The sequence below is a fragment of the Lepus europaeus genome, chromosome 3 (assembly GCF_033115175.1).
Source record: "Lepus europaeus isolate LE1 chromosome 3, mLepTim1.pri, whole genome shotgun sequence".
Classification (NCBI taxonomy): Eukaryota; Metazoa; Chordata; class Mammalia; order Lagomorpha; family Leporidae; genus Lepus; species Lepus europaeus.
This window is the reverse complement of record NC_084829.1, coordinates 86,495,991-86,509,922: the sequence shown is the minus strand read 5'-3', so window position 1 is coordinate 86,509,922 and position 13,932 is coordinate 86,495,991. Positions and strand designations below refer to the sequence as shown.

The following is a 13,932-nucleotide window of genomic DNA, read 5'->3' as shown; positions in this document are numbered from 1 at the left end:
CATGCAGGCATGGGTGGACCACGCACAGGGGCATCTTAAGCGAAGTATAGGGATCACACACTGTTCACGTGTCTGAAACTAAAGCGGACCTATCCCTGTCGGTGGTCTTATCTTATGGAGCTTAACTGCAACAGCCACAGACACGCCCCTCAAACATCTGCCATGCACCATATTGTAATGGAGGTTTTAGGCAATGCCTAAAAAAAAAAGGAAAAAAAGAAAGACATGGACAGCATGGAGAGCAAGGTCCTGCCAGCTGGGCAGAGAGCAAGTTTCACTCAGGGTACCCTTCTCTGGCTGGACTCAGGCTGGGGGTGAACGGGCAGGGTTAGCAGGGCAGAGTGGGTGCACAAGGACTTTCAGGAGAGGCAGACATTGTGGCAAAGCAGATAAAGCTGCTGGATGGGATGCATGCGTCCCATATCGGAGTGCCGGTTCTGGCTGTTGTGGGCATTTGTAGGGGACTGAACCAATAGATGGAAGATCTCTCTGCCATTCCACCTTTCAAATAAATATGCATATTTTTTAAGATACAGGGTTTTCAGTAAGCGGTTACAAGGAAGACGCTATAAGCCAGGTTTCTCAACAGCAACACTGCAAGCTCAAAGACGAGACATGGCTTTTTAAAAGCTCTGAAGCAAAAGAATTCCTGCTAGGTTTCTATATCAAATTGTTAATTAAGTTAGAGGGTAGAACGAAGACTTTTTTTTCCCAGACTAGCAGACTCCCACAAAATGTAGCTCCCATACCCCCTTTCTCAGGAAGATAGCAGGAGATACGCACTACCAAAGTGAGGATGACACGGGTTCCAGCAACAGTGGCGCTAACACAGGAGGGAGGTGAAAGGGGTCCCAGGATGACTCCATGCAGCAGAACCAAAGAGCACCCCAGACCGGAATGGAGCCGGGATGACCACTCCAGGGAGGGAGTATTACTGACAAATATGGAGTGATAGCGCTGCAATATGTAACCCTGGGAAATGATACTAACTGTTCTATAGACTTATTGTATAGGAAGTACTCAATGGTACATTTAAACCAAATGAAACAAATGACATGGCCAACCTCGTGGCACATATAAGCTGCCGCCTGTGGTGCTGGCATCCCATACAGGTGCTGGTTCCAAGTCCTGGCCGTTCCACTTCCAATCCAGCTCCCTGCTAATGTGCCTGGGAAAGCAGCCGAAGATGGCCCAAGTGCTTGGGCCCCTGCACCCACATGGGAGACCTGGCTCCTGACTTTGGCCTGGCCTGGCTTAGCTCTGGCTGTTGTGGCCATCTGGGGAGTGAACCAGAAGAGGGAAAATTTGTCTCTTATCACTCCCTCTCCAACTCTGCCTTTCAAATAAATAAAGTAAATCTTAAAAAAAAAGATTTTAAAAATGAAAAGTAAAGGCAACTACCAACTCCAGGATTAAATTTCATTAAAAAAAAAAAAAAAAAGAAATGTGGGATAGGTATCTGGCCTAGCACTTAAGCCCTGGCTACGATATTCACATCTCTTATCAGAGTGCCCAGGCTCTGTACCTGCCTCTGGCTCCTGAATCCACTTCCTCCTAGAGCAGACTCCGAAGTAGCAGAAGGTATCCCCTACAACCCAGATGGGAGACCCAGCTGGAGTTCCAGGCTCCTGGCTTCAGCCTGGCCCAGCCCTGACCATCACATCCACATAGCAGGTGAACTAGCAGATGGAAGATCTCTTTCTCTCTCCTTCCCTCTAACTCTCCCTTTGAAACACATATTTTAAATAAATTATGATATATAAACAAAACAATTTTAAAACAGGACAAAGTTGGAGGACTTCCTGATTTCAGAACGTATTACAGGTGGGGGTAGAGGGAGATGGTGACTGAATAAGAGGCTCTAGTAACTGTCTCTCCACAGAGACACCAGTTAGAACAGCTAGTCTCATTCCAAGCCAGCCACAGCAGCTATGGAAGCCAGGTGAGAGACTAATGTTTGGTTTTAGTGCAATAAGAAAAGCACATTGAAGGGCCAGCACTGTGGCATAGCAGGTAAAGCTGCTGTCTGCAGTGCTGGCATCCCACATGGGTACCAGTTCGAGTCCTGGCTGCTCCTCTTCCGATCCAGCTCTCTGCTATGGCTTGGGACAGCAGTGCAAGATGGCCCAACTCCTTGGGCCCCTGTACCCATGTGGGAGACCTGGGAGAAGCTCCTGACTCCTGGCTTCGGATCAGCTCAGCTCTGGCTGCTGTGATCATTTGAGGAGTGAACACGCAGAATGGAAGACCTCTCTCTCTCTCTCTCTCTCTCTCTCTCTCTCTCTCTCTCTGGTTCTACCTCTCTCTGTAACTCTTTCAAATAAATAAAATAATTCTTAAAAAAAAAAAAAAAGAAAGAAAAGCACATTGAAGGTGGCAGGAAGGAGAGAGTTGTTTGTATCACCTCGCCCCCAGCTCAAAGTAGCACAGCACACAGAGAGACACTGCACCTCTTAGGGGAGGGATGACAAATGAAGTCCAGACCTCAGGAGCGAAACACAACACCAGGCCTGCTAGGGAAAAACCCAGTAATGAACGGGGCCTCTTGGTGCCTACTCCCAAGCCAATGCCTGCAGTCTCTATCTTTGGACCTTACTAAGCCAGGTGGCCAAGGGATCCCCTCTGCCACCCCTCCCAAGCTCTGGAAGACAGCAGAGCCTGACTCCAGCTGCTAGGGTATAGGATAGAAAAATGGGCTTAGGACTTGGCCTTGAAGCTCACCATCAGGCCAACCCCGTGAAACCCAGCACCGATGATGCCCAACGGTCTCTTTCCCTAGGGAAGCAGTCACAGAGCTGCTAGATCTGTATTAGCATCAGGCAGAGGCCTACACCCCATAAAACAGACTTAGTTTCAGTCTTCATCACTCTCAGCCTCTAGCAGACCTGACATGCATGCACAACACCCAGGGCTCTGTGTCTTCAAGACTCAGGTATGACCCAGCTTAGTCAAAGCCTGAGTGTCCAAGGAACTGCCCTCACCAGCCCTCCTCCAACTCTGGGCAGACAGCAAGGAGTAAGTCTACAGCCACTGGGGAGTAAGGTACCAAAACCAGCACAGGACTGAACCTTGGAACTCAATGCTGGGTCAGCAAAAGATAACACTGGGCAGATCGTAATGGCTCCTGTCCATAAGCCAGCGGCTACAGACGGAGCCTCTGGAAATGCCCAGGTGCCAAGTAGAGATGGATAACCCCAGTCAACTGGGCTACCAGCTGAGCCGGCATCAGTTGTGCCACAAATCCATCTCAGCAGTAGGCAGCCCGTAGCAACATGGGCCTTTGCTCTACACCATGGGGCACTGATATTGTTGGGCTGTGAGCTCCAAATATGATGCAGCCTTGTGACATGGGACTACATTCTCCAGACTTCCTGGAACCACAGGCAGCACAACAAGGAGATAGTGATGTCTGCCTGGGCAAAGAAAAGGTGGGTGGGTGCCAGGGCACTGTATAAAAACCTGGGGCTGGTGCTGTGGGGAAGTGCATGCTCCTGCCGGATTTCAGATCAGTGGGTCCGCGACTCCAGCCATGCCCGGTCCCTACAGGGACCCAAACAACCCCTCGGGAATTCTGTGTTGGTGCTCCTACAATCCCAGCCTTAATGGGCCGAGCACTAGCGCCCTGTCACCTGTGCTCTGCCCTATGGGCTGCTTCTGAGAGAACCCCTTTTAGGATTGAGAAGATAACCCCACACTTCCACTGCTATTGATTACCATGGGAGAAGATATTGGCAGACCAGTTTAGTTTCAACTGGAACTAAAGCCAAAAGACTACCAAACAAACACCACAGGGTACATCTTCAGAAAAAAAAAAAAAGACTTAGCACAAAAGACACTCTTCCAAAGGGATAGAGACACCTGATTTGCCAGGTGCATAAATGTGAGCAGAGACACAGGAAGGATGAAAAAGCAAGGGCACGGGGTCTTCCCCTCTTGGCGTCCCCTCTCCTGGCTGCTGCTACAGGAGGTTTCTGACTTCAGGAAATCTTGCTTTGCTCACAAAAACAAACAAACAAACAAACAAACAAACAAAAACAAAAACAAAACAAGGCAACATGAAGCCCCCGGAGGAACACAATCACAGTTCAGCAACAGACTCCCAAGAAAAGGAGACTGTTGAACGTCCTGATAGAGAGTGCAAAACAATGCTTCTCAGGATGCTCAGAGGCAAGAAGGAATACCGAAAGCCAGCTTAGCAAAATCAGGAAAACAACACAGGAAAGTAATGAGAGTGAGTGAGCGAGCGAGCGATCTTCAAAAATAACAGCAATCTCATGAGAAATTCAGTAAGTCAAATAAAAAGCTGTAGCCGCCTCAGAAATTGGGACGATCAAGCAAAAGAAAGACTATCTGAACTTGAAAATAGTTCTTTTGAAATGGACTGCTCAGACAAAGAAAGGAAAAGCAGAATGAAAGCTGCCTACAAGACCTTTGGGACATCACTAAACAAATATGCAGATTCTGGGGGTCTCTGAAGGACTAGACAGGAAGGCAGGCATCGAAAACCTATTCAGAAAAATACTAGTTGAAAACTTCCAACTTTAAGAAAGATATGGATATCAAAGTACAAGAGGCCCATAGGACCCAAATAGATATGATCAGAAAAGATCCTTACCCCAACACATTATAGTCAAAATCTCAAAAGTATAGTCAAAGAGAGAATTCTAAAATCTGTAAGTGATCTGTAACCAAGTCACATTTAAGGGAGCACCCATTAGACTAACAGATGTTTCAGCAGAAACATTATGGGCCAGCATGGAATAGAAGTTCTGAAAGAAAAAAAAATGCCACCAAGAAAATTATACTCAGCAAAACTGTCTTTCATAAATGAAGAAATAAATATTTCTTTTTTTTTTTTTTGGACAGGCAGAATTAGACAGAGAGAGAGAGAGAGAGAGAGAGAAAGGTCTTCCTTTTCTGTTGGTTCACCCCCAAATGGCCGCTACAGCCGGTGCGCTGCACCGATCCGAAGCTAGGAGCCAGGTGCTTCCTCCTGGTCTCCCATGCAGGTGCAGGGCCCAAGCACTTGGGCCATCCTCCACTGCCTTCCCGGGCCATAGCAGAGAGCTGGCCTGGAAGAGGGGCAACCGGGATAGAATCCGGCGCCCCGACCGGGACTAGAACCTGGGCTGCCGACGCAGCAGGCAGAGGATTAGCCTAGTGAGCCGTGGCGCTGGCCTAGAAATAAATATTTCTTAAGACAAGTTAAAACTGAAGGAATTCATGACTATTAGGCTAGCCTTATAAAAGATACTTAATAGAGTCTTACATACAGAAACTAAGACAGGTAACTACCACTATGAAAAGTTACCGAAGTATAAAATCCACTAGGAAAAGAAGAAAGCATATTAAAAATAAACAGAATAAATGATTAAAACTTGACAGGACTAAATCCTTATTTGTCAAAAATAACCTTGAATATAAATAATCAAATTCTTCAATTAAAAGATACAGAATGGTTGAATAGATCTTTAAAAATAACCCAATGATATGCTGTCTACAGAAACTTCATCAGTAAAGATATAAACTAAAAGAGAAAAATAAGAAAGATATTTCATGAGAAATAAAAGCAAAAGTGAGCAGAAGTATTTCAAAAAAATTAAAAGGAAGGGAATCCATTCAAACTCATTCTATAAGATCAGCATTACCTTAACTCCAAAAACTGACAAGGACACAAAAAAATGAAAACTATAGGCCAACATCCCCAATGAACATAGGTGCAAAGCTTCTCAACACAACACTAGCAAATCCAATCCAATAGCACATCACAAAGACTATTCACCCTGGCCAAATGGGATTTACCCCAGGGATGGGTCAACACATACAAGTCAATAAATGTAATAGAGCACATCAACAGAACCAAGGACAAAAATCATGTGATCATTTAAATACAGAAAAAACATTCAATAAAATTCAGCATTCATTCATGATTAAAAACCCTGTACAAATCAGGTGAAGAACATATCTCAACATAATAAAGGTTACAAATGACAAACCCACAGTCGACATCAGATTGAAAGGAAAAAATTGAAAGATTTAGAACCAGATAAGGATGTCCACTCTCACTGTTCATATTCAACACAATTCTTGAAGTTTTAGTGAAAGTTATTAAGCAAAGGAAAGAAATAAAAGGCATACAAAAAAGGAAAGGAGTTAGTCAAGAAATGCAGATGACATGATTCTATCCACAGAAAAGCTGAAATAGTCCACCAAAACACTGATAATGAATCAATGTAATTACAGCTTACGAAAATCAACATGCAAAAATCAGTAGCATTTTTATACACTAATAAACAAAATAAGGGCAACCCAATTCATATAAAAAAAAAAAACCTTGAAATAAATTTAACCAAGGTTGTAAAGTAAATCTACAAAGAAAACTACATAACAAGAGTGAAATAAACTGGCCGGCGCCGCGGCTCAACAGGCTAATCCTCCGCCTTGCGGCGCCGGCACACCAGGTTCTAGTCCTGGTCGGGGCACCGATTCTGTCCCGGTTGCCCCTCTTCCAGGCCAGCTCTCTGCTGTGGCCAGGGAGTGCAGTGGAGGATGGCCCAAGTCCTTGGGCCCTGCACCCCATGGGAAACCAGGATAAGCACCTGGCTCCTGCCTTCGGATCAGCGTCGTGTGCCAGCCACAGCACGCCGGCTGTGGCGGCCATTAGAGGGTGAACCAATGGCAAAGGAAGACCTTTCTCTCTGTCTCTCTCTCACTGTCCACTCTGCCTGTCAAAAAAAAAAAAAAAAAAAAAAAAAAAGAGAGAGAGAGAGAGAGAGAGAGAGACTACAGAGCTATTATAACCAAAACTACATGGTTCTGGTGTAAAAAGAGACACATAGACAAACAACAGAATAGAGAACCCAGAAATGAATCCACATGTGTACAGCCAACCAATTATTGACAACAACACCAAAAACACATAATAGGGAAAGGATAGACTCTTAAGTGATTCTCCAAAAACTGGATATCCACATGCAAAAGACTGAAACATGACCTTCTCCCCCAACTCTCAGCTTACACAAAAATCCATGCAAAATGGATCAAAGACCTAAACGTAAAACAAGGGGAAACACTTAAAAACATCAGTATAGTCTACAGTTTTTTGGATACAACCCTAAAAGTACACGCAATCAAGGAAAACTAAACAAATAGGATTACATTCAAGCAAGAAGCTTTCCCACAGCTAAGGCAATGATCAACAGAGTAAAGAGACAATTGACAGAATAGGAGAAAATATTTGCATACTATTCACCTGATGAAGGATTAATGCCTAGAATGTATAATAAACTCCCCAAACTCAACAACAACAAAACCCCAAACAATTCACTTAAGAATGGCCAAAGGATCCGAATGGATATTTCTCTAAAGACAAATGGCCAAGAAATAAGTGAAAAAATGCTCAAGATCACCAGCCATCAGGGACATGCAAATCCAAACTACAATGAGAGATCCTCTCCCTCCAGTTAGAATGGTTATCATGAAAAAGACAAAACATAAGACATGCTGGTAAAACTGTGGAGAAATGGAACCCTAACACACTGATGGTGGGAATGCAAATTAGCACAACCATTATGGAGAATAGTATGGAAGTTCCTCAAAAGACTGAAAATACATCTACCATATGACCCAGAATTCCAACTTCTGGGAATGTGTGCAAAGAAAATGAAATCAGCATACTGGAAGAGATACCTGCAGTCACCTTTTCATTGCTGCACTATTCACAACAGCTAAGATATGGAACCAACCCAGGTGTCCATCAATGGATGAATGGATAAAGATAATGTGCTATGTATGCCCAGTGCAGTATTATTCATCCATAAAGTAAAGTGAGGTCCTGTCCTTTGCAGCAACATGGACGGAACTAGAGGTCATTGTGTGCAATGAAGTGTCACACCTACACACTGCACACTCTCTCAGATGTGGACGCTTAGCAGAATCCGATCTCAGAACAGTGATTAGGAGAGGCTGGAGGGGGCCGGCGCTGCGGCACAGCAGGTTAGAGCCCTGACCTGAAGTGCCAGCTTCCCTTCTCAGTGCTGGTTCTAGTCCCGGCTGCTCCTCTTCCGAGTCCTTGGGCCCCTGCACCCATGTGGGAGACCCAGAAGAAGTTCCTGGCTCCTGGTTTCAGGTCGGCGCAGCTCCAGCCATTGCGGCCATCTGGGGAGTGAACTAGCGGACAGAAGACTTCTCTCTCTGTCTCTACCTCCTTCTGTAACTCTTTCAAGTAAATAAAATAAATCTTTAAAAAAAAGAAAGAGGCTGGGAAGGGTTGGGGGAGGGGAGTAGAGGGAAGCTGGATAACAGATATCAAAGCACAGTCAGAGAGAAACTGGTTCTAGTACTTCCCTGCACAGTGGGGTAACTATAGTTCACAATCACGCATTGTGTATTGTACAAAGAGCTGGAAGAGTTGCTGGTAGGCTCCAAGCATGAAGGAAATGGAAATGTCAATTGCCGGAACTGATCAGTTTACACTGGATATATGTGTTGAGATATTGTACTGTACTCCATAGAAATGTGTAGGTATTACACGTGAAATAGAAATTATAAAATTGAAAAAAATTTTAAATATTACAAAGCTATGGTAATCAAAACCATATGCAAGGGGCCGGCACTGTGGCATAGAGGGTGAAGCTGCCGCCAGTAGTGCTGGTATCCCACTGGGCGCTGGTTTGAGTCTCGGCTGCTCCACTTCCAATCCAGCTCTCTGCTATGGCCTGGGAAAGCAGTAGAAGATGGCCCAAGTCCTTGGGCCCCTGCACCCACATGGGAGACCTGGAAGAAGCTCCTGGCTCCGGATCGGCACAGCTCTGGCCATTGCAGCTATGTGGGGAGTGAACCAGCAGATGGAAGACCTCTCTCTCTCTGCCTCTGCCTCTCTTTAACTCTGCCTTTCAAATAAATAAATAAATTTAATTTTTAAAAAACACATGCAAGTGGCACACAGACACGTAGACCAATGAATCAGAACAGAAAGTCTACAAACTCCTGGTGTGCAGTGGAAACCATCTTTGACAAGGAGGCCAAGATCACACAAAGGTCAGCTTTTTCAACAAGCAGGGTTGGGGAAATTGGCTACCCACATGCAAAAGGATGAAAATGAACCATTACCTTACATCATCCACAAAAATGGAATAGAATGAAGACCTAAATCTGAAATGAACTATTAAGCCATAGAAAGACAGAGGAGTAAAACAGCTGGATCAGTTAGTACTATATATCCGTAGTCACTGGAAATATGGAGGTCAGTACTGGGAGATTAGAGAGTTGTTTCTTCAGAGCAGCAAAGGCGGAAGGTTCAGGGAACAGCTGTTCTTGTTAAGACTTCCAGCAGTATCTGAGCTAATACTTCTATTTTTAAAAATATTTTTTTATTTATTTGAAAGGCTGAGTGAGAGAGAGAAAGGGAGGGACAGAGACATAGAGACCTTCTGTCCACTGGTTCACTCCCCACATGGCCACAAAGGCCACAGCTCAAAGCCAGGAGGCTGGAGCTCCATCCGGGTCTCCCATGTGGGTGGCAGGTCCCCAAGCCCTTAAACCATTCACTGCTGCTTTCCCAGGCACTGTAGCAGAGCTGGTTTGGAAGTGGGGCAGCCAGGAATCGAAGACAAACCATATGGGAGGCCAGCATCACAGGTGGCAGCTTAGCCTGCTGTACCACACTGCCAGCCCCTGAACTAACACTGCTAAAATTCTGACATATGTATAAAAGATAGCTAGCTTTTAAAAAGAGAAGTGTGGGGCCTGCACTGTGGCGCAGGTTAATCCTCTGCCTACAGTGCCGGCATCCCACATGGGCGCCGGTTCTAGTCTCAGATGCTCCCCTTCTAATCCAGCTCTCTGCTATGGCCTGGGAAAGCAGTAGGAGATGGCCCAAGTTCTTGGGCCCCTGCACCCACATGGGAGACCTGGAAGAAGCTCCTGGCTCCTGGCTTTGGATTGGCGCTGCTCCAGCCATTGCAGCTATTTGGGGGAGCGAACCAGCAGATGGAAGATCTTTCTCTCTCTGCCTTTGTGTAGGTCTTTCAAATAAATAAATAAATCTTAAAAAAAGAAAAGTATAAAAAACAGAGTCTAACAACCCAAATCAGTGGGGTTATAGAAAAACTGGAACCCTCATCCATTGCTGGTGGTAATGTAAGATGGTACAACCACTCTGGAAACAGCTTGGCAGTGTTTTAAAATGGTAAACACAGACTCAAGGGCCCCTGATGTAATGCAGTGTGTTAAGCTGCCACTTAGTGCCAGCATCCCCTATCAGAGTGTCAGGTCCAGTCCTGCTTTCAATCTGACCTCCTGCCTGGGAAGGCAGCAGAAGATGGCCCCAGTGTTTGGGCCCCTACCGCCCTTCAGGAAGACCAGGACAGAGTTCCTGGCTCCTGGCAATGGTCTGGCCCAGACCTGGTTGTTTTGGCCATTTGGAGAGGGAACCAGCAGATGGAAAAAAAAAAAAAACTGTCACTCTGCCTTTCAAACAAATAAATACACCTTATTAAAAAGAAACATACAAGAGCCAATGCTGTGGTGTAGTGGGTAAAGCTGCTGCCTGCAGTGCCGGAATCCCATATGGGCGCCAGTTTGAGTCCTGGCTGCTCCACTTCCTATCTAGCTCTCCGCTATAGCCTGGGAAAGCAGTAAAAGATGGCCCAAGTCCTTGGGCCCCTGCACCCACATGGGAGACCTGGAGGAAGCTCCTGGCTCCTGGCTTCAGATCGGCTCAGATCGGCACAGCTCCGGCCATTGTGGCCAATTGGGAAGTGAACCAGCAGATGGAAGACCTCTCTCTGCCTTTCCTTCTCTCTCTGTGTAACTCTGAGTTTCATATAAATAAATATATAAATAAATAAGGGACAGATTTAACAGATGAAACCATAATTTTACTCCTAGGTATAGATAAATGAAAGTGTGTGTACAAATGTGTGTGTGTGTGTTCATAGTGGCATGGTTAAAGTGGAAACAACCCAAAACATCCACCCACTGCTAAAGGGATGGACAGAATTTGGAACAGTAGTTACCTCATCAGCAGTTTTGCTTTCCACAGTTTGTTATCTATAGTCAACTGCATTCAAAACTATTACATAGAAACTTCTAGAAATAAACAAGTTATAAGCTTAAAATTGCCTGCCAACCTCACACTGTCTGGGATGTGAATCATCCCTTTGTCAACACTTTGCACTACTAGCCTGTACTCTGTTAGTAGCCACCTCGGTTACCAGACCAACAGCTACGGTATCACGTGCTTGGCCCCGAAGCCCAAGAATCATGAGGCTGGTGACTATGTTACGATAAACTGTTATAACTGTTCTATTAGTCATTTTTAATCTCCTACTGGGGCTAACAAATTAAACTTTATCATGGATATATATGCATAGGGAAAAATATAGATACAAGGGGTTCAGTACCACCTAGGTTCAGGCAACCACCGGGGAGCTCAGAACACAGCCCCCAGCACTGTGAATCACTGTTCAGTCACAGGAAAGGATGGTGGTCGGCTTTGGCCAGCACTTAGCTCTCAGTCAGGATGCCTGCGCCTCCATCAGAGAACCTGGCTTCAATTCCTGCTCCAGCTCCTGACTCCAGCTTTCTGCTGATGCGGTGAGGCAGCGGCTGACGTCCTAAGTACCTGGGTTCCTGCTGCCCATGTCGGGGAGCTGGACTGCATGGCATGGAAGGTGGGCTTAGGAGCCAGACGCCCCGGGTACAAGTTGCATTTCTGGCAAGTTCTGTTTGGGCCTCCGTTTCCTCTTCTAGAAGGCTGTGAAGTGCATAGAGCACTACTAAGAGCTGGTTAAGTGTTTGCCACCATTGTCAATTCATCAGTATACTGCAACTTGTCATCTAAGTGTGCAGGGCCTGCCTTTTCCTGGCTTTGCTCCAGGATTGACTTTGGCCAAGTTGGTCTCTCATCTAGCCTGGGGTTATCTGTTAGTGAGAGTAAGCAACAGGTGCCACTGCCCACCCCCCCCCCAGGGAATCAAAGCCCAGAGAGGTCACAGGGGTCACAGGTCCAGGTACCACTGTACACCCAGGGCCACTGAGACTGAGCTGAGGGGCTTCCCTGACCTCAGCTGGCCTACTTCCCTGGGAGGCTAACACGACGACCACACAGACACTGCACAGTAAGCTTTTGTGCCCTAACTTCTTGTCCCTTTAGGAAAGGAGTAGGTGAGAAAGAGCCACACTGCCATCTTCAAGACTGGTGAATGCTAATTACATGCTGCTCCATTGGAAAGAAGGCAATGAACACACTCTTAATCCTCCTCCTTTCTCTCCAACCCTCCATGACTGGGGGTGGGGGGAGCCAGTTCTTTGAAAGCTGTGAACCGAACTCGACAGTTTTGTGGACAATGGTTAAGAGGTAGGCTAGTTCCCAGCGAAGGGCTACAGAGTTTTGTTCCATGTTACCTTGGTAACTGCTACCTTGGCCCCCTTGTTGATGAGCTGAACCACATTCTCTGCTTGGCCTTTGTATGCAGCTATGAGAAGGCGTTCTGACAGCACAGCGACCGCATCTTGCTGGCTCATGAATTAGGAGAGGGAGAGGTTGTCGGGAAGGCGGTAGACGCGGTGTTCCTCTAGCTCAACACGAAGCCACCGGCCCGGGCTTGCACCCACGGGTGAGGGTGTTCACAATCCTTGGATGGTGCCTTTATTGCTAGGCCATCTTCAGAACCTGGGAGTTACAAAACAAAAGCTATCATCAGTGCCAATCCACATACAAGGCCAGGACACACCCCATCACCCCGATTCTACGGTGTTCTGCTGGCACACGCTGCAGGGGAGGGGAGCTGGGAGGCACAGGACAGCGAGTGCAGAAGGCAAAGCCTGGAACACCACTGTTATGGGGAGGAACACACCAGCCTGCCCTGCACCCTCCTCAGCACTGTGCTCCAGAGGGGCACAGCCATGGCAGTGAGGTTCTCTCTGCATTTCTGTCCCAGGTAGCAGCAGCCTGAGATCATCCCCCAAACACCACCTGAAACACCAAATAGAAGCTTAAGTGGGCCGGCGCCATGGCTCACTAGGCTAATCCTCCACCTGCGGCGCCGGCACCCCGGGTCCTAGTCCTGGTTGGGGCGCCGGATTCTGTCCCGGTTGCCCCTCTTCCAGGCCAGCTCTCTGCTGTGGCCCGGGAGTGCAGTGGAGGATGGCCCAAGTCCTTGGGCCCTGCACCCTCACGGGAGACCAGGAGGAAGCACCTGGCTCCTGGCTTCGGATCAGCGCGTGGCGGCCATTGGAGGGTGAACCAACGGCAAAAAGGAAGACCTTTCTCTCTGTCTCTCTCTCTCTCACTATCCACTCTGCCTGTCAAAAAAAAAAAAAGCTTAAGGACTGGTTCCTCCCAGTGGCCCTGGGTCAGTCTGAGACCATACCAAAGCCACACTAATGTACTCCTCCTTCTAGGAGGGCAAGGAAGTGATTTCTTTGTATTTGAAAAGCACACATAGTAAAAACACCAATATAAACAAATGGAAATAAAATGCTGTGTTGAAGGGATACCCTTCAATCCAGAGCCTACCACACCTAACTGTCGAGTTTGGAGGGTATGGACGCTTTCACCAGCAGCTGGCAGGCACACTCAGTGATACCTCCCATCTCTAGAGACCGAGTTGGGGGCTGGCACTGTGGCATAGTGGGGAAAGCTGCCACCTGCAGTGCCGGCATCCCATACAGGTGCTGGTTCCAGTCCTGGCTGCTCCACTTCTGATCCAGCTCTCTGCTATGGCCTGGGGAAGCAGTGGAAGATGGCCCAAGTCCTTGGGCCCCTGCACCCATGTGGGAGACCCTGAGGATGCTTCTGGCTCCTGGCTTTGGATCAGCCCATCTCTAGCTGTTGAGGCCATTAAAGGAGGAACCTGTGGATAAAAGATCAATCTCTCTTTCTCTGTAACTCTGCCTTTCAAATAAGTAAATACATCTTCAAACAAA

General features: G+C 46.8%; 1 protein-coding gene across 2 annotated transcripts in view; it reads right to left on the bottom strand.

Annotated features, from left to right (window-relative positions):
• Positions 1–13,932, bottom strand: part of ANKRD6 (ankyrin repeat domain 6) — a 206,192-nt gene that overhangs the window by 60,855 nt on the left and 131,405 nt on the right. For both annotated transcript variants that reach the window (XM_062186503.1, XM_062186505.1), the window contains exon 2: positions 12,409–12,676. In XM_062186503.1, coding sequence (XP_062042487.1) covers positions 12,409–12,528 — 120 coding nt within the window. In that variant the 5' untranslated portion in view covers positions 12,529–12,676. The remainder of the gene's footprint in view (positions 1–12,408; positions 12,677–13,932) is intronic.